We start from the raw sequence: 21357 nt of genomic DNA, 5'->3' as shown, positions 1-21357 counted from the left end.
TAATTGGAATTACTACAAAGAAAAGAAGCAAGGGGAAAAGTATCAATGACTGCAAAAGGCTTGTAGGACTACTTCTCCTTTTCTCAGATGGACTTGTTGCTGCAGAATGAATAAATCTTCCCCTATATACATGCCTCGATAAAACACCCTTGTTTATGAAATCTTTCAGTTACACTTTATGTTAGATTCAGACTTCTCCATTTTTTTCCCCACTGATTTGGCATTTTCAGTCTATTTTCCATGTGGAAATACTCTGCCTCAAGAAGAGTATCTTACCAGATCTGCTCAGTGTGTAGAGACAAAGACTTGCTTCCTTCACGTGTACACAGACACAGCTCCCTCCTCTGTCTCCCACCCTGAAAGCCCTCAGGGATTTTACATTTCTGCTTTCCATCTCGGCACCCTTCACACCTGTAGCTGTGCCAGAGAATGATCGTCAACAGACTCTCTGTTCCCAGAACCCTGCTCTTGGCTGCTGGCAGCAAGCAAGGGTTGAGGGTTTGCTACTCTTCATTCCTCTGAAGCGGGTAACTTGATCACGCTTCCTACTACATTCCATGTCTCTCTGTGTCGTCTATTATGCCATCCTGAACCCCTATGTAATCCACGGGGATTGGCGCTTGTCCAGTTCCCCTTCCATGCCATCTCAATTGCTACCCCTACGGAAGGGCCAGTGTCCCACCTTGTCCCACATACTTAAACTCAAGTGTCAGATCTCTCCTTTGCCCAGCGACCCTCTGAAGGAACTTCAGACACTGCACCAGCAAAAGCGGGGCAGCCAGCCTGGTTTCCACCCTGCTGGAGGATGCTTGAATCTCTGTATGGCAGCCCAAGGACAGCCTTCCCCCAAGACAGATTTCTCAGCAGTAAAGCAATTCAACCAACTAATAGGTTGTCATATGCATCATGTATATTTATTTGTTTTGGAGACATGTGTACATTTATATGTGTGTGCATCTTTATCTCTAATTTATCTTTATATTGATATTTATATTTTTACATACCTGTGTGCGGTGAGGATACCTGGGGGGTCAGAGCTAATATGTCCCAGTCTCTTATGAACCTTTTATTCTGTTGGATATGGGAAAAGTAGCAAGCCCCAGCTTGCAGGATGAGTGTGACAGCTGGCCATCAGAAGGACAATGATAACGAAGGAGCCTTTGCTTTGCCACTCCAAAAGACATCTATGATCACAGAGAAGTGACAATTTTTAGTTAGGTGTGAGGACAGTATATAAAGGACCCACACAGGCTGGACGATATTGGAAATGGGAAATAAATTGGAAATAAGTGCTCACAACTAGAAGATGAGGATGTTGTTATACACAATGAAATAACAGTTCTGACTGGCTGCCATTTTCCAGCAATTGTGAGAAAGAAGTGGAGTGCCAAAATAAGGTTGGGATTTTTATGCAGAATTAAGGGCTTTTCCTGTGGACAGTAGGAAAGTTGGAACTTGTTATCTACAACCTACAGCGGGAAATGTTATCTACATTTTCTATGGAAAATGTTGTGATATCAATTATGGATCTGGGCATAAGAGCACATATAACTGAGAAGATGTGTAGGAAGAATCTGTGATTATAAACTCTGAAGATGGCAAGGGAGGGTACATGAAGAAAAGCTACTTATGTAATTTTGAGTTAATGGGAATAGGTGTGCCTGAGGAATGAGTGAATGTGTGAGCAATGTTTGTGGGTGGAAAAAAATGGAAGGAAAGGAAAACAGGTGTGGAATGAAGGTGTGTGAAATACATGAGAATTGAGATCTGTATTATGTTTATACGGAAAAGATATAAGTGAGACAAGGGACTGATATAAATTTACATAGATCTACCTTTATATGAAATATGATATATTGGCATTTGTGCAGATTGATTAAAATATGCACTGCAAGCATTTAATTTCCTGTGGCAGACTTCAGTCTCGTCTAAGTCTTCCACGTTATTACCTGTTCCATACTATGCAAGTTGTCTTTGTTTGGCAGAGAGCTTTCTTTCTGCAACCCAAAACAGAGAGATGCTGTGTTGCACCAGGCTCTCCATCCCTCTCTTTCCCTTTACCCTAATGAAGCATGACAGACAAGGAAAAGGAAGGAAAAGAAAAGGGAGGGAGCAGCGAGACAGGCTCGGGAGGGTTTCATTCTAGGGGAAGGATGGCACAGAAGGCATTGCAAATTAGTGCCTTGGCATGAAAACTACAGTGACTTTTTCAGGTTCTTCTCTTCTTGCCTTTTCACGTTACTCAAAAATAATCCTTGGCTCCTGAATGCTTTGTTCATTTCCTCCCAAGGAACAGGCAGAAGGATGAGGTAACATCCGAGGAAGGGTACCATTCTGGCCTGAAAAATAATTGAGAGTTCCTGCCTGGCATCTTGGCATGAGCATGCTGCAGACAGAGGGAGATTCTATTCTCGTGAGACAACTGCTAGCCCTATCATTTCCTACTGGTTGCTGTAGGCAGCTCTGTGCACAGTTGGCTGGATTCTTGGAATCACGTTTTTCAACACCTTTATTCATGAGCATTTAAGAAGCTTCAGCTCCTAACTGAAGCTAATGATTTTTCTAAACACAGAGAACCTAAAAGTTAAATCTGGAGTCTAGGACTATTTTAAATCTGAGGTTTTTAGGACATGTTCTCATGTTCAGCCTGCAAACTTTGCCCAGGCAGAATCTACGTTTTTTTTCACATTTGTTCAAGATTTAGGGAGATGTAACCTATCAGTTGCAGAAGCAGCTACAGTGCACCTGAAAATCTTTGACCTGTCCTTTACATAGCAGCATATGCATCCTCAACTGCATTTATAATAAATCCATGAGATCCAGGCCACACTGGACATACAGCTCATGTTTTACACGGAACACGTGCATCATAATTCTGCCTGAGAAGCCACAGCCCAGCCAAGTCCTTTTCTGGCTCTAACCAGGAGCAATTTGCCAAAGTTAAGACAAGAATTTAGTCGAAGGGCTGTGAGCTGCATGAAATGTTCCACATTCAATCCCGTCATTTCCCCTCTTGCCCACTGCTGTATTGAGCTCCCCACCCCCATTTGAAATCTTTTTGCTGCCTCCATGGTCAGTCCCACACTGTTTCTGTAACCTCCGCCTGTAGGTTCTTCACTGAAGCTTGACCCTCTCTTGGGACTCTGGGGACTGATGAGGAAGAACCAGCCCATGTTGGAGGGCGATGCTGCACGTATCCTCAGCGGGGCTAATTAGTCTTGGTGGATTATTATAGCAACCTGTGTCTACTGCTTCCAGGTATTATGAACTAGTCCAGTGTCTTGGCATGGTGCTGTGCTGTGCAGACATTGTGCTAAGGTAATTGCTGCAAGGACATTAAAAGCAATGAAGGGCGAGTTGAGCTGTGGTGCACAGAGGACAGGTTTTTTATTTCAAACAAGAAAATCCAATGTTCCAAAATGTTGTTAATATAGACCTGGGACATTTGAGAATGTCTACCTCCGCTAAATAAAACCTCTGAAAATCTGGGAGACATACTCAAAGTAATAGAAACTGCTACCACTGAAAAACAGAGCGTTTGTACCATGCCTTAGCTCTGCCCTCTTTGAAATATGCCTCAAAACCATCTGTAACACACAAGCAGCACCTTGCTCCTGGAGATACTGCTGAACTCTTGGGACCACACGAGACAGCCTAACAGCCGGTGTTTGCTGAAGCAAACTCTCTCTTGAGATGAGCTGATCCAAACATGTTGTGCTTTTGAAGATCAGTTCCACAACCTCGTATTTGCTAAATTTTACACCTTTACCACATTTTTAATCTCCTTCACCATTGCCCTCAGAGCTTCATACCCTGCTTTGCTTTCATCACTAAAACCACATATTACCCTCCTATCACACCTCACTGCTGACAATAGCCCTGGTAAGAAGACTCAAGTCTACTACTATTGAAATAACCTATGAAACATAGGTAGAACGCCTGATCTGTCCTATTATCTATACTGCCTCTCTCATGCACTGCTCTGTTCTTTGATAACTAATGGTGTGGTGGTGGTGGAATAAAAGAAAGAGGGAAAGGCCTAAGAAGTCAGGAGCAAAAGTCCTCTCATTTCCTGCATTTATAACCACACTGCAGCAATTAATGTTCGTAGAGTTGTAACTTAAAATGGTGAATGCAAGTGGAACATAATTGGAATTGCAATATAATCCCTGGCAGGGTATTGCCAATTTCAGGGGGCTGAGTTAAGGTTGTTTGAGAATATATTGTTAACTCCTTTCCTAGTTTTCAGCAGCTTAGCCTGCATTACCTGAACTCTTTATTTCCAGATTTTCAAAGGTTTAGCTAAGTCAGTGTCCTGGAAAGGCACGGAGTACCACAGGTCAACTTTAACTCTGTTCTAACCAAGTTTCAGGGAATTTAATTCTAGGTGGTAGCTGGAACTCTGTGTTGTGGTCTCCAGCAGGCTCAGGTCAAATCAGACACAGCTGCTTTCTGCTCTACAGGATGAGGTTAAGGAACCGGGCTGAGATGCCAGGCGAGTCAGATGTGTAATTTTCCACCATACATTACCCAAGCATCAATACAGCATGGTCGCTGTGACTCGTGCAGTCCTCAACACCTCTCCTCCATCATCTTTCCTGGCTCTGCAGTGGACCTCTGTCCCTTCCCCACATCCCTACACGCATCCAGCTTGCTCAGCACCCCCGAGGCTTTTCGGGTGGGCACTGCGGGATGCATGACCCGGGGAGGGCCAGGCATGGCTCCCGTTTTCCTTCGCCCCCCGATCTCCAACGGGCCGTGGCAGAGCACAAGCCCCGGGGCGGGACAGGTCGGGCCCCGGTGGGGCCGCAGCCCCCTTCCCCCGGCCCAGGGCCAGGCCGGAGGGCTGCCGCCCTCTCTCCGTAGCCGACGTGTCTGGGTTTGGGCCCGGCTTCCGCGGCGCGGGGCGCGGCCGCCCGGCCGGGCCCTGCCGCTTCCCTCCTCCCCCGCGGGCCGGGAGGGTCTTCCCGCCGCGGCCCCTTCCCCCGGCCCGGCCCGGCGCGGCCCTCCGCGGCGTGGGAACAGCCGGGCGGGGCGGAGGCGGGGGCCGGGCCCTGGCGGAGGGAGGGAGGGAAGGAAGATGGCCGGGGCAGGCGCCGGGCGGGAGCTGGGGGAGGCGGCGGTGGGGCGCTGCTGAGCGGCGGGGCGGGGGCGCTCGGGCCGGCGGGCCGAGCTCGGGGGCTGGGAGCCGCGGCGGCGCGGGGCAGGTCTCGGGCGGGGTTAGGAAGCGCGGCGGGGCTGGTCCCGGCGCGGAGCGGGGCTGGCGCGGGGGAGGATGAGCCCGGCGCGGCGCAGCCGGAGCCGCCCGAGTCCCGCTCCCTGCGGGGCCGCCTGTTAGTGCTGGAGGAGGAGGAGGAAGAGGAGGAGGCGGCGGGCGGCCGCGGCCCGGGCGGGACGGGAGCTGCCCCGGCGGCGGCGGCTGGCGGGGAGCGGGTTTCGACCGGAGCTGGGCGGCGGCGGCGGCCCGGCGGCGGAGCGGCCATGCCGTGGTTGAGCGGCGGGCGGCGGCGGCGGCAGCAGCAAGTGGCGGCGGGACAGGGCGGCGGGCCGCCGGCGGGCGGGCAGCGGGGCCGGGAGAGCTCGGAGCTACCGCTGCCCGCTGGCTGGGAGGAAGCGAGGGACTTCGACGGGCGAGTCTTTTACATCGACCATAACACCCGGCAGACCTCGTGGATCGACCCCCGGGACAGGTAAGGGGCGGGAGCCGCCGGCGGACGAGGGAGATCCTGGGGGCAGGAGGGCCCGAGGCCGGTTCACCCCGCCGGTCGCCGGCCCCGCCGCCGAGGGGGAGAGGGCGCGGAGGCCTCGAGGCCTCCCCGTCCCCCTCCCTCCGCGCCCTCTCCCCCCCGGCGGCGGCGGCGGGCCCGTCGGCGACATTTTCCTTCCCCCGGCCGGGCCGCGGGGAGGGTGTGGGCGGCGGGGCCGCCGGTGCCGCTGTCGGCGGGGCGCTTCGCCTCGCCTCGCCTCACTTCGCCCCGAGGCGGGAAGGCGGGCCGGGGTAGGGGGGGCCCTGTCACACCGGGCCTCCTCGGCCGATGCGTGTGGAGACCTGAGGGGCAGCCCCTGCAGCTGACGAGTTTGCCGCCAGTGTTAATGTTAAATTAGGTCCAAAAAACCGCATGGGAATTAAGGCTTTTTTGCCCGTGGTGGGTGCTCAGGCCAAGCGTTGCCTCTGCGTGTGGGGAGATGGGCAGGCAGGAACGCACCGCCTGTGCTTGTACTCCTCGCATACTGGACTAGCCCCACTGTAACCGAATGGCTTGGCCATCCTGATTTATTAGCCGGGCTGAACTAATTGGCAGCAGCAGGCTGGAGGCATGCTGAAGTAATTTGATAGATTACCTCCTCATAAAAGATAACGCTGCGTGGAGGTAAGCAAACCGGTAAATTCCTGCAGTTAATTTGACAAATACGCGGTCTGCTGCAAATTACCCGTCTGCTGCGTTGTTTTGGGATAGCGTTTTCACGTCTCTCGGGCCTGGCGGTGCGTGGTGAGATCGAGTTAGGCCTTTTCGTTTTAATTAGGGTGAATAAATACGGGTAGTCTTCGTGTTTTTCAGTAGAATTGCATTATAAGTAATATTTAAGCGTCATAGCTTAAAGCTGGTGGAAGCGTGGACTATCTGTAGGGGTACTGCCTGGTAAATACACCTCGCTTGAAAGTGTTCGCCTAAAAATTTCCACGCGGAGTTAGTGAACACAAGTGTCAGTATTCTAGGTGTCTGTGAAATAAGAAACATATGTCTCTGTGTATACTTTTCTATATTAAACAATGTTTTTATAGTAAGTGAAAGTTGGACAAGGACAGCTTGAACCTCAGCCAGAGCTACCTTGCCAGAAGTATGCCTGGAATGTTAAGCAGGCCACAGAAACATTTAAGCACAGTCTGGGTTAAAGACTGTAGTAATTTGAGCGATTCCTGCCGTCTTGCACAATGATACATAACTGTTTAAATAGCGTAAATATTTACCTACCAGATCAAGATCTTTTGTCTTGTTATTTAGACACTTATGCATGCACATATTTTTTTGCTGAGGCATTAAATATTTGTTAGTATGCTTTAGATAGCACATTTTTCTACAACATGTATATGTATTTTAATGTTAGCTTAGTTGTAATACGCTGTTTTAAAGGTAACCGATGACATCGCAACGTGTCTGTGGCTTCTCTGCATGTCATCCTTTCCATTAAATTTCACAGGGTAGGCGGTTTCATATTCTGGAATATCTTGCATATAGACAATAACAAAAAAGATTCAGCCATTTACCACAGTGTTTAAATTCAGTTACCATTCAACTTAAATATTATTGCAAAAATTATGACTTCATGTTTTGAAGAAATAATTGAAATGCCACACAGTTTTTGTCTAAATATTTCACACCAATGTTTAAACTTAGATTTATTTTTCACATTGGATGAGAACAGGCTGTAGAGCAGAGATTGAGACTTTTACATTGGGGCAGATAGAAAAGACATGATGTTTTCATGAGCACGTATTGGTAGTTTCTACAGAATTCAAGTAGCAGGAGCTAGTTTTATGATTGCAGAGTTAATGTCTGGTTGAGAATAGACTACTGTTGTTACTTTAGTGAGATGTCTGTGTTGTTCTGCATAGCGAAAAGTGACCAGTCTCTTTGGTTTTCATTGCAGCTATTCAGATTCCCGTGGGCAGCAGCAAAGTAGGAAAGGATCAGGTTAGTTGTGTTCTGCCAAAGTCTGGGAAAGAAATGTCAGAGCAGCAGGGAAATGGTACTGAAGCTCTATTTTTGCAAAAAGATGTTGAAAAAGTGGAAAGCAGAATAACCTACTCGTATCATCTGTACCTCAGCATTTGGAGTTTGGCATAGTGTGACAGAGATCAGCCCCCCCATTTCTATGTTTGAGCAGTTTCGTTTCTATCCAGGAGGAATTAGACAAAACTATGGGACCTCAGGCCATGCTGCACTTGATCAGGGCTCTGAGAATCAGCACCTCTGAGCTTTCCTATGGGCAGTAGTCTCATAAGCATCCCCACAGGCTCCTCTTTCTCTGCACCTGGCACTTAGTAGCTTGTTTTTCTTTTCAGCATTCCCCCTGAGATTTCTCAGCCTTTTGTATAGTTTGGTTACTGAATTTAATTTGAAGCAGTTATTTGATTAAAAAAAACCCCAACCACCCCCCCCTCTTTTTCCCATTGAAGCCGAGAAGAGAAGAAGTGGATACCTTATGATTTTCTGTGGTAAGAAAAAGTGGAATAAATGAAGGAAACAGAAGAAGAATGATAGAAGAGTGATAAAAGGAGCAGATTTGAGAAGCATTTTATCTTTGGTATCAAATCAGTGGTTAGGTTGGGGAAGATACTGTGTTGATCTGTGTGGATTATGTGTAATGAATAGATTGTGGGTGGTTGTCTAGCAGATCCTGTAGATCTCAGAATGGAGCCATTCAGTGCATGTTTTCATCGGGCAGTAGTAGTCGTCTTTTATCTTAATAGATTCTAAGTTCTTCAAGGCAGCGAACTGCCTTTTTATCTTGTGTTTGCACAGTACTTGCTATATTGAGATTCTGGTCAATAACTGGGGATTGTAAATGATCTTATAAAAGACTTGACTATGTTTGTGGTTGATATTGATGATCCTTGTGGCACCAAGGATCTTATTGCTGTTGCTGTTTGTTACAAGACTGTGTTTTCAAGTGATTAGAGCTTAGCCAAAACTGTTGGGAGTTTTACAAAAGCTTTCCAAGCTGGTGAGTCTCGTTAGATTTCTTGTATTATGGAAACTTCAGCTAAAATACAGTGTTGGTCTTTTGGAACAACGCTAAGGGAGAGGGAGTGTTTCCTTCAGCTGTCTTGTTTGTTTGAAGATTTAAATCATCTTGTTTTGGAGGGAGGATTTTAAACTTGTGAGGTGTAGCAGTGTTTTTGCATGGAGAAATCATCCATTTGGGCCAGTTTGGGAGTCATTGAAAAGTCGGTATGGGCTGGGTAAAGACTTAGATTTTAGCAGCTGTGCAGAAACTTCCTGCAAGCTGGACTGCTGGTATGTTAATTGAAATTGGGGTTTTTTTTCTGTCCTGTGTCCTCATCAGCGTCTTAATTCTGAGACCTAAAAGCCGCTTAATTCGAGCACAGGAGAAAAACCATGGGCTTGTAGAGGAGGTGGGTTGGAACAAGGAGTATGGGAACAAGTGGGGTTGGCCTTGGAATTTGACGGGGGGGGGGGGGGAGAATTTTGGTAGGTTGTGGAAAGCAAAGCAATCAGGAGTTGGGGGTAGGGAGAAGGAGGATGGCACCTGAAGCCTGGGAAGAAAAAAGTAGGGGAACTGGACTGAAAACCAGTAGGGCAGGGAAAAACAGGTAAGAAGAAACCGGTCTGGTGAGGGTTCAGGGTGTGAGGGTGTCGGCTCTTTTCTTGGCTGTACAGGGAACCCCGAGGGAAAAGGAGCACTGAGTTTGGAATCTTCAGAGTCAGGAAATACTCATGTGGAGCAGCATGCAAAGTCTATGTGAAGAAGGGAAGATAGTTGGAAGGTGAAATATAAGAACTATGTCTGAAATGTGAGGACGGGGGTCAGGAAATGTAAGATGTGCTGGACAAGGAGACTGACGAAAAATCAGAATTGTAGAGATTGGAAATAAGCAGGAAAGGCTAATGGGCTTGAAACAAGGAGTCAGCTTGAGAAAGTCACTAGGCAGGTATCTGTGTTATTAGGGGTGCAGAGCAGAAATGCTCAAGTGAGTAATGGGCAGAAAAGTCCAGAAGTACTGGCTGTTTTTTGCTGAACTGTTTCAGGACTCCTCATTCTCATAATTTATTTGCTTTTAGCAAATGCCTGTATTGCCCAGTTTGCCTGTCCTCTTTGTGGGGTGGGACAAAGACAGTCCATTAGTACTGTTGTTTCCTCTGTTACGGCAAGTGGCAAAGTGAGGTGTTAAACCCACGTGCTGGTGTGATGCTGCACGATGTGATTTCTCTTTCCCCAGTTTGATTTTATAAAGGAATGGGAGATTGCAATTAAGAAGCTTGCATCAAGAGAATATTCATGTCAAATATTCCAAGTTAGAAAATTCCAGACTTAAGTCGCTTAACTACTTGTCTTGTATTAAGAGAGCATTTTTAGTGACAAACTACTTTTTCATATATTTTCTTGCCTTATTTGATACATGGAGAGGAGCAACTCTTAAGGCCAGATCAGAGGACTGTGAAGTGAAGTAGATGAGAATAGCTTCTAAAGTTTATTGCCAAAATTGGAAGATGTGCCTCTCACTGGTGAGGTAAAGGGTGTTTTGGCACACCAGCATGTGGTACGGTTAGAAAGGCAGTGGCCTCTTTGTCAAGGCAAGAGAATATCTCCTATAGTATTGGGATGTATCTTTCCAGTTGACATTACTCAGCAACCCAAAGACAATCAGAAGAAGCATTTAAATAAAGATTTTTCACAAATAGCATTTTTCTGGGCCTGCCTTAAGCCCCTGCACTGAGAGTTGCAATTAGTGTCAATCAGTATTAGAATCCAAATACTTCTATTTGGAAGCATCAGAAAGATAAGGCAACAGAATAGTTAGTACCACTGCCATTTTTTTGAAAGTTTGCTTCAAGTTTGTATGTGTTTTCAGACTTTTCGTGTCTACTTCCTTTTTGTTTTATTTTGATTATCAACTGTGTTAACTCACGATTTTGTTTTGAAGCAATGCTATTTGTGGAATGGGAAGAAAATAGTGATTATTGATTGTTATTTTAATATTCCCTCTGAAAATATTATGATGACTGGACAGATTTAAATCACATGCTTTATTTGACTGTGATGCAGGCCGTTAATGTAAAACATAAAATGTAACCTATAGGGTACAGAAATGTATTTTTTAGAAGTGATGCTTTGAAAATGTTCAAAGGGGAGCAGAACTACTGAACTAATTTGGTTGTGATTTTATAAATTGGCTCTCTAGGCTGTCAGTGCCAACCTCACGAGAGATGGAGATGATTGTAAAGGAAAAAAAAAAAAAATTGCATGAGTATGGATCGGAAAATATGCTCTCCCATGAGAGCAAAGGAGCTGAATTTATTCAGTTGAAGAGGTGTTTAAGAAGTGGTTTGAGTACTGTTCATAAAAAGAGACGATACCAGAGACTTTAGAGCTCTTTTGTTTAGTAGATCTATAATAGTATCTGATAGTCAGAAGTTGAAACCAGAAATATGATATGTTTTTAATAGTAAGAGATATTAAATGTCAGAGTAGATTTTCCACTGCTTTAGCCCTCTAGATGAAATTATCTAGTTCAATTTTTTAAGTCGGCTATCGCTTGAAGTCTCACTGTCTATGTCCATCTACTTTTACTGCTTCCACTGCATGATATATCATTTGACCTATATATAATATATATAGCTAAATATATCTCATAAGGATTGGCAGAGCAGCCATCCTTTCATTAGAAAGTGGAGAGCTTCTCTATCTGGTTGTTTCTCTTAGCACAGCAAAGAAGAAATCCAATTTATCCCTGTCACTTGAGGCATCTGGGTCACTGAAGTTGCATCATTTGATTACCTCAAGTTAGCAGTAAATACAGTGGACTTGATAGAATTTATATTAAAAGCATTGCATATAAAGTAGTACTTGAGATCCAGATGTTTTGAATTTTCTGTGCAAATGTCGAGCCTGGATGCAGCCACAGCGTGGATGGGAAAGCTGTGCAGCTGTGCAACTGCTCTCCTGGCATGTGACTGGGAATACATGCTGCAGCACATGGTGTTAAGAAAGGGCTGCGGTGCCCTAAGCCTCCCTGGGCAATCTGCACATATTTGTACTTTAGTTCTTGTTCAGAATAATTCAGTAATATTTTTAAAGGCATGCTGTAGCTGGCATTTATTTTGATGGTTTCATGTATATATATGCCATGATAAATCCACTTCTCTGCCTTTCAGGAGGAAGATAACATTCTTTTTTTTTTTTTTTTAATCCTGGCTGGTAGGTCTTCAGACAGGCAGATATTTAACTATATTGCGAGCAAATTCCATGAAAATGTTTCTGATTAAAAATTAACATAGGTGTAAGTGTCCTAGAATTAATGTTAGTTGGTATTAGGTATGTTTTTCAAGCTGAGTCTTTCATTTGATTGATAGATTCTGATAACAAGTAAATGTTAAGCAGCTGATTCATGGTAAATAATTTTAAATTGCTGCTTTCCCCCCTTTCCCTTGATCTTGGCTCTCTGATTTAAATGTTTTAAAAAAGTAGCTTTTAATTTCTTGTCAGATTTATGTTGCTTGGCAAAAACCAATACCTGTATGAAGTGAGCATTCACCTTTTCTTGTAATTCAGTGTTGTTAAAAATGAGTGCTACATCTCCAGTCGTTGAGGATAATAAATGTTTTTAGTAGTTTTTCAGTGCCTCAGAAAGTAGAGGTGGGAGGCATCCACTCTTTCTTCCTAAAGGTGAAAGATTTTCCTTATAGTACAACAGTAGTGAATTCTGGTTTATTTAATTGGTTTTTACTGGTTTAAATACATATACTTTGAAAATCTAGCTTAGGTAGCTTAAAACTGCAAGACCTAGTGCATGTGTGCTAAAGCATCAAAACAGCTATTAAGCCAGGTTAACCTCATTAACAAAAAAACTCTGTTAAGCTTCTTAACGTTTTGTTAAAGGTGAAGGGTTTTTTGTGTGTGTGTGTATTTTTTACCTCTAAATGGAAGTATTTTTAGCAATTAGATAAGGAATGCAGACACCTGCCTTATTGTATTTGTGTGCATGCTAGAAAGGACTAAATTAGCACTTGTGACTTCAGTGTGTTACAGCAATGCGATGGCAGATGTTACGAGGGCTTTTTCTTGAAGGGTTCTGTGAGATGGTATTGACTGCCTCACCTGTGAATTGAATCTTTTAAACTGAGAAACTGTGATCTGTCAGATGTTGTCAGTGCTCGAAACTGTTGGAGAAGGTACTTTCCTATTTCTTGTATGTATAAATCAATGTATATCTGAGTCAGTATAGGCATAATGGTTGTATTTATTGTCATGAAGCAGCACCAAGCATTGTTAAAAGAAAATTGGGTATTTGCATTAACATATCTTCTAAAGGGTGTGGGGGATAAGTGTCTGCTTTTCAGGATCTATAATCTGCACATGTGAGAATGCAAGATTTGAAACATCACAAGGCTAGGGCTGGGTTTTAAGTTCTGTTATCTGGAGAAAAAATTCCTTGTTAGGCTTAGATTCTAGTGATAAGTTTAGTTTGAGAGATAACAACTTAGTGTTTTTAGTGAATGTAAATATAGTGACAGTACTGTGCAAACATAAGAACAAATGACTTGTAAGCAATAAAAAAATTAGAAACTTATCTGTAGCAAAGTCCTGTTAACAAGCTTCATAGAGGTGCCTGTTAAATGTAATCTTGGTTTATAATTTTGTGTTGTTTACTGGAAGGTAGAGCTTTGTAAAGTTGTATGTGAGGCTGAACAGAAATATTTAGTTGATATTTTGGTGAAACAAAGTAAAACTAATACTTTTCTGCCTACAGTTAAAAATAGAACTTCCTGAATATCTTATCTGCTGCAGATGTGACAGTTCACATTCACCAGCAAAGCCAGCCAGTATCGTAGCTTTTAAGTAATCTTCAACTTGTTTCTGGTTGAAAGAATCTAGCTAAAGAAAATACACTCTAGGTACTTTTCTTACCTCTCCGCCTGCCGTGGCAGAGCAGTGTGCACGCTCAGCAATGTTTTGCAGTACAGCACCCTTGGGCTACTGGGTGGTTAGCTGATGCCAAAAGCAGCAGTGTCCTCCTTGCCAGCCACATGGTTTTGCCCCTCTCTTGCACTGGTACCGGTGCTTATCCAACCTCACGGTAAGATGAATCAGCAAAAAAACCCTATGCAGTATTTCATTTGTCTCTTTTTGGGGAGGGTAGTTTTCAGCCGGTTTATTTCCCTAAGCTGACTTACCTTCAGGGCAGATCGGTATTTAAGTGGCTTATGTCAATTAAGTTTAATTCAATAGGGAATTGGCTTAGGGAAAAGTGATGAGTCAGTTTAAAACCTTCTTTGAGTAAATCCTCTTTGTGAATGGCAGTCCTGACTACCGATTTTTAAAATACCCCATAGTAAAACAACACATCTCTAAATAAGCCTCAAGTTATGTTTAAAAGGAAGGGTTCACTTTCCAGATGTAAGACAGATGTATAAAAGTCAACAGAAGTTGATTAAATAGGTGTCAGGGCCAGTGTTGCAGTTGAGTAGCAGCATTGAAGTGGCTGTTAAGAAGTGAGGGGGCTACAAGCAGCAGAACTGATTTGGGGACTGAGTTTGGGGTATCAGCAGCAGCTTGGAAACACTCATAAAAGGTTTGGTGAAGTCAGTGGTGAGCGTTGCCATCACTGGCAGGAAGCAAAGTTGGGGCGTGAGAGAATTAAATCTAGGATCAGACGGGGTCTGGGGAGGATATCAGCAGTGCAGTACCTTGGAGATGTGTGTGAGAGGGAATTGGGTACAAGATCAGCTACATGTGGGGAGGATCTTGACAGTGGAGCACCTCCAAGGAGGATCTCAGTTTGGTGTAGAAGTATAGGGTGTAACTCAGTAGGGGTGGAGCATGAAAATACATGTTGAGGTAATAACAAAAACCACAGAGCAGGGATTTGGGGGACTTTGAAGGTGGCTTTGTCACCAGTGTTTGGAGCTATAACTCACCAAAAGATTGTGACAGTGTGACTCGGGAATTTTTTTAAGGGACCTGAATGCGTCCAGGTTGAAATTGCCAGGTTGTAGAGGAGGAGGTTGTAATATCTGAATTAGATGAACAAGATTTTTGTCTCTGCTTATGGAGAGGAGCAGGGACTTTGATGTTGTATTTTTGCCTTGCTACGAGTCCCAAGCCTGTTTCATGGAGATAAATCCCTCAGTTCTTAACTAGTCATCGATGGCAAGGGAACGGGGATGTAGGCTTTGTGCTGCCATGCTAAAAGGGTCTTGATTATTTCTTGATTCTGTTCCAGATAGGAAAATTAATTTGGATTTAGTATAATTAGGGTGTGCTAAAAGCATGGCGAGACATGATCTGTCACTTTTAATGGCCCATTGAATTGTTTGAGTAAGCCATTTAACACAGCTAGCCTCCTGGCGAGGCTTGCTCTAGATATATGTTGCATGATCAAATAAGCTGGAATATTTCTCAGTTTGTTTCTCTGCCTGTCTTTTTGTGGGTGTTTGCTAGAGTACGAAAGGCTCTTGCGTCCAGTGATGAACTTGGTGGTTTCCTTGTGGTTTGCGGAATGGAGGCAATTCTGTGCTATACTGTTAGCTTTCTTGGCTGAAGGAGCCAATTGCCATCAAGGGCTGAATTAGTGAATATCAAAAACTGAAGTGACTAGTTTTTTTATTTTTGTTTTCAAAGACTTTTCTATTTCAGTATATTTAATTGGCAATGGGACAAAAATAAAGTACAGCGATATCAACACCCTTGAACCAGCAATGGAGAATCAAAGGCTATCTTTCATAGCTTTCTGAAAGAGTTATTTTCAAGATGAAATATCTATGGAGAATCTTGTTGAAACTATTTTCATTTATATTGTACTTGGGCTGAAGCTCTTTCACACACACAGTGATTAGGATTCTTTATGGCAAAATGCAAAGTGTGGTATCAAAGCTGAAAATGTATAATACTTCAAAATTGATTTATTTAATCTTGGATTACAGTTTAAACAGCTAAAAATAATACTTTTAAAAGACCTTAATATAAATTGCATTCTTAGAAAGAGTGGCTTATCCATGTTTGGAAAGGCAGCTGCAGTACTGCATAATTATCTAATTCTATAGCATAAACAAATTGTGACACACTTCTCAAAGGAGGATACAGTCCAAAGTTACTTGACTTGAACAGTAATTCCATGCACGCCTAAAAGGGAATTTCAGAATAAAAAAGTAAACTACCATTGGTTTTTGGTGGGTTGTTTTTTTTTTTTTTTTTTTTGCAACATAGGGATAGTTAGTAGATGAAGAAAGTATTGCATATGTTCAGAAATAACTGTTTAAACACTTGTGTGTCTTCTGCTTCCCCCAGATTACATCTTTTAGATAAGACTAAGACTCACAGTATGAAAGATATGATATGCACATAGGTAAAAATCCCTGAACCCCAAACTTCAGAATAAGTGAACCACAAAACCCAAGAAATATTGATTTAACGACCGTCATGGCTGTTGGATCATAGATCAATTTTAGTAGCATCTAAATAGTCTCTAACAGTGTAATTGATGACTAACACAAGTTAATGATAGTCATCAGGTTATGAGCTAGAGAAAGCGTTAACTGACCTCTCCTTTATATAATTTAAAAATAATTGGAAATGCATGTAAAGACTGGAAATGCAGTAGATGATTTATCAAAATTCAATTAAAGAACATGTATATTCATATTGCATGTTCATATGCATATTTACAACTGTTTGCCGTGTACTGAGTGATGACATTAAAAAAGAAAGTGTATGTCTTATCTTTGCTTTTCTGCCAGTTTATAATTTATTCAAGGAAAAACCTAGTGGTGCTCTTGTGGTTATGGGTGTATTGAGATTTGTGATAAATAGGCACCATGTGCTTGAGACTTTGCACGGGCATTTGAATTCCACTTCTGTGTTTAATGTAGCTACTCAGTTGGGCCAACTAAATTATAGAAGTATTTGTTTAGAAAAATGTTTACTAGTACCAGCTCGCAGAACAGGTGGTTAAAAATGCTGTCCTTTGAAATGATGGTCTAATTTTTCGTGTGTCTCGATTCCTCTGAGTAATCAAATACAGCCCTTCCCTAAATACTCGTACACATGTGAGCTTCCAGTTTCTTCATTTGATAATGCTTCAGACAGTGGATTCTTCTTTTAGAAGTACTTTGATAAGCCATAGTAGCCTAATTCTTAATTGTGGTTTGATTTCGATGCTTCTATCTCGTCTGTATGGCAAAAGACATAGTTTTGACTAAATCTCTGTGTTTCACAGAGCTTTTAAAAAACGATTTTCTGCAAAAGCATTTTAATTAAAAATGGTCAAGTATTTTTAGATCAGCTTTATTTTGCATCTGGACTGGTTAGCCATAAATTTGTATTGGCTCTATGGGAACTTTGGGAGTAAATCTCATGTCATCAAGAGGAAGAACTGTTATGAAAACTTCTTTTTGATTTCACTCAGTTCTCAGCCCCTGGAAACTGCAGCTTAATGCACACATGGTCCAGTATTTTAATGTACTTTTTTATAGCCAGGACTTCAGAAAGAAGAGACTCTCCAGTTACCTATATTAATCAAAAGTAGCTACAACATACTTCTAAAGGAGTTCAAGAAGTAACAGATTTCTTAAACCTTTTGCCTTAGTCAATGGCTAGTTTCAGGTAAGTTCCTTTAAATTGATTTGCAGTGTGGAGCATGATTACCGTTCTTGAAGTGTGTTAGTTAAGTGCCTTTTATTCAGGAAGATGATGAGGGAAGACATTAACTGCTGAACCCTACATACTTACTTGTCTTAAGCAGCGTTCAAGTGGTAGGTTGGGACTTTGTTTTGTTTTGTTTGGGTTGTTTTTGGTTATCTTTTGAATAGGGTATAGCTACAAACGTTTTTCCAAGAAATGGTGAAATAATTTTTGCTTTAAATCTTTGCTTTTAAAAAAGAAAAAAATCTTTCCCTCTAGCCTATTTTTGGAGTAAAATGTCAAGATGTTTATGATCAGGCTGACTCTTGGATTCTGATTGATTGATGGTACTGTGAAGATACTGTATTTCCAGTTCCAGGAATTATTTTCCTATTGTAAAAGAAGCTGCTTTGCAAATTCCTGGTTGTCTTTTTTTAATCGTTTTCTCTATGTGCTTATGTGAAGTTTTGGAGAAATGTTACAGATTTCTTCAGTTAAATGTGATAGAAGGCTTTCAGAGCAAAAAGCCCTTTTAGTCCATGAGTAGGTATCCAAACACAAATATGTAGGAAGGAGTATGTGGATGTTTTGTGCAGTGTCATTTAATCATCTGAAATTTCAGGCAACTTACCGTCTACAAGATTTCTTACAGCTCTAGCCTCAATGCTTCTGTTGGCAAACATTATTCTGACTTCACAATTTGGGAAGCTGGAGTTGGGAAATGCTTGTGGGAAATGATCTGTGGAAGATTTGCTGAGCCATGATCAGGTGTGGTTGGTTATGTTTGCGGTGTGTTTTTTTTGTTTGTTTGTTTGCTTTTTGTTGTTTTTGTTGGTTTGTTTTTTTAAGAAAAAGCCCAGTAGTGTTTCCTATCATTGGCTGTGAATTGCACTCAGAACCTCCTAATTCTTTGTACTGAATCTGTTCTTAAAGATTCAAGGGCATCTTAGGGAATTATCAATTGCCTTCATTATTAATGCGTTTTCAGAAACAGCTTGTGGGAATTCTGGCACAAATTTTGATATCCCAACTTTTTCTCTTCTAGGAGTGTGTCATATGCTTAGAAAAAAAAAAAGTCTTAAGGTTTTCAGAAAGGCATCTAAAAAAAGCTTGAACAATCCACTGAGCTTAGATGTAAACCTGTTTTCATGCAAAGCCGGGTCATAGGATGTCCTTCTGTGACTTAATAAAAGGCAAAACACCAGATGGTTCTTATGGATGAAGATATATATATCTCTCTATATATTTATTTATTTTAAACAAACGTACATAAAATTTGTCACAATATTCTGGAAATCTGTCAGAATAGATAAAGCTCCAGTGATTATAGAAAATAGTCCATTTTTGTAAACTTCTCCCTTCCACTGAAATATCAAGTGCCTTGTATGTAGACCTTGTTACAGGTACAGAGTGAGCTCTCTTGTACCAGAGTATGCTGTAATGTCGTGTTAGGTAAATTACTTCTGGGAGTAATCTTGTAGATCTGTCCATGCCTGTTCAGGGCTTCTGTTTGGTAACAGGATGATGTAGCTGGTCTTGTTCTCTGGACATCTGCCTGCTAGGAGATGTCCTGTTTTACAACATCTGCCAAACAACTCTAAGGTGATAATATGCTTTCATTACTATTGACCAGGACTTGGTTTGGATCCTTGAGTTAAAGACTTTCTCTCTTTCGCGGGTTTCTGACTTGTATGAAGCTTTTTGGCCATTACCTGATTCTTTTGGAAATAGTATCTGAAAGAGGATATTGGTAATGTTTTTTCTTCTAACACCTTACATGTAAGGGGTTCAGAATTTTTAAAAAGTTTTGTTCTTGTTTTAAAATACAGCTGCATCATTTTATTGTTAAAACTTACTGTAATAAATTTCTGGAATATCTCCTTTGTGTAATTATGTACAGTATGTGAACATCTGGGGTTTTTGAAGTTTTGCACATATGAGCGCTTGCCCACACTGTTCTTCAGATATTTGTTTTATTCTTTCTGAAGTCAGTTGATAAAATCATGTTTATTTTTTACCTTAATCACAACCGTAAGTTTCTTTTCTTTACATTTAGAGTCTATGGAACATTTATAAAAGGCTTTTCTGTCCTCTTAAAAAAAAAAAAAATTAGCCTGTCTCCAAAACTCTGGTTCCATTAGGAACACCCCAAAAATGTGGATAATGTCCTGGCTGTGGAAATTTTCTCCCCGCCCTCCAGTCTATGAATGGTGTTTTTTAAAATGCAAGTCTTTTGAGATCATATGTTCATTTTGCTGTCTTTGGCCTTTTATGTATGTGCTCTGAAGCTTATTTTTCAAAGTGGATGAAGATTTTAATACTAATACCTATATCCAGATATTTTTAGGGTGTATCTCCTGTGAAGAAAAAAATATGTTTTCCTGAGGTGTTATAGAGATTAATAGGCTCTTAATGTAATGTTAGTAAGTTATGTTAAAAATGAAATAGTTCCCCTTTACTGTGATTTCTGTCCCCCTTTGTTTTCTCCCCATTAGTGAAGACAGTCAGATGTCCAGACTTTTATGAGAATAAATTCCAAATAGTTGTCAGAGCACTTTGGTTAAAGAATTTCTGAATGTTTTAAGATACTACATCTGGTAGAATTTAAAATACATGAACTTTGGTGGGGTTTTGAGGGTTTAGGTTTTAGGGGGTTTTGTTGTTGTTGGTTTGTGGTGTGGGTTTTTTTTGGTTTTTTTTTTTTTTTTTTTTTAGGAGAAGGAAATCTGTGTAATGAATAGAATGCTAATACAGGAGAGTTTCCTCAAGTACACGTTTTACCCATTTTATATACTCTCTGTATGCTAGCAGGCACACTTTAAAATGTTGGGTTTTTTTTTTTTTAATGGTAAAAATAGCTTGCAGCTTATTGAAAAACAAGGCAGACCTGTGCCTCGAAGTCCAAATGAAACTGCTGCTTAGATGAGGCTCTAAAGAGGGCATTTATATGTTGTGGAATGAATGGCATGCCTGCGCTAACTCCCGCAGGCCGGATATTTCCAAGGTATCAGACAGAGCTGTATGTACTGCTCTCCTCCCCCTGCAGATCTGAAGATTTCTCCCTCAGCAAAGTCTAAAGGACCCCTGGCCCCGGTGGGGAGAACGGGGTGGGAAGTGGAGGGTGTTGGGGGGGAAAGAAAAAATGAGCAAAGTACCTATATATTTGTGGTTTTTATTTTTGTTTTTATTTTCCACCCAAACTGTCCTGTGATAGTTCATAGGCTCCTTGTACTTTGTGAGCTGGCGTTGTTTTTCTAATCATTGTTCTTTGAACAGTGTAGTTAGGAATTTCCTGTTCACGTTTTACTACAATGGTTTGTTTAAAATGATAGACCGCAGTCTTTTTCCTGACCTAAAACTAGATTAGCCTTGAATGTCGAAGAGAAGTCGGACAAATAAAGAGGATAGACTGTATTTGCTTATGTCATGGAGAGAAGCCTTTTAACCATGGCCTCAGTTATATCAAATACCACAAGTCATGTTTCTTAAATATTTATTAAGACAAATAAACACAGTTATTGTATAAACTGGCACGTCTCCAAATTCCTCTCTCTCTGATTCTCATGGGTGGGTTGCTTTTAATCAGGAGAAGTATTTTTAATCAAGACTTTGATATCTACTGGATTACTGAATCCAGTGTTACCTCAGTTCTCTACTCTTCTCCTGTTGTTACACGTACAAAATGCAACAAAAGAAACCTCAGCAAAGTTCAAGTTATAAAATGGGGCAACAAACTGTCAGGAAATACTCAAATTGGGAATAAACCTGTCTCTTCTCAATACACCTGGTGCCTGTGTTAAGGAAAAAGTAGCATAGTCTTCTTATGTATTGCCATATGTTTGCTTTCAGATTTGGGGAAAAAAATGTCCCAAGCCCAGCAGTGTTAGATGCACAAGGAACTGCAGCATCCTTATTATACAATTTATGTTTATTTAGGATGAGATCCTTGTATAACACTGCTAATCTATGTGAATAGTGCACACCTGTATTGAT

At 41.9% G+C, this 21357-nt stretch overlaps 1 protein-coding gene across 6 annotated transcripts in view; it reads left to right on the top strand.

The window, feature by feature from the left end:
- The first annotated feature begins 5216 nt into the window (after window positions 1-5216).
- WWC3 (WWC family member 3) overlaps window positions 5217-21357 on the top strand; it is a 104358-nt gene continuing 88217 nt past the window's right edge. For 4 of the 6 annotated variants that reach the window (XR_012778568.1, XM_075522541.1, XM_075522522.1 and 1 more), the window contains exon 1: window positions 5333-5690. Coding sequence is in view for 5 of the 6 variants with exons in the window: in XM_075522541.1 (XP_075378656.1) it covers window positions 5482-5690 (209 nt within the window). In the remaining variant the exon portion in view is untranslated. Of the gene's footprint in view, window positions 5691-21357 lie in introns of all 6 variants that reach the window. The other 2 variants (XM_075522503.1, XM_075522531.1) reach the window with 2 other exon arrangements.

Source organism: Mycteria americana, chromosome 1 (genome assembly GCF_035582795.1).
Source record: "Mycteria americana isolate JAX WOST 10 ecotype Jacksonville Zoo and Gardens chromosome 1, USCA_MyAme_1.0, whole genome shotgun sequence".
NCBI classification, from domain to species: domain Eukaryota; kingdom Metazoa; phylum Chordata; class Aves; order Ciconiiformes; family Ciconiidae; genus Mycteria; species Mycteria americana.
This window is presented reverse-complemented; position numbering and strand designations above follow the sequence as displayed.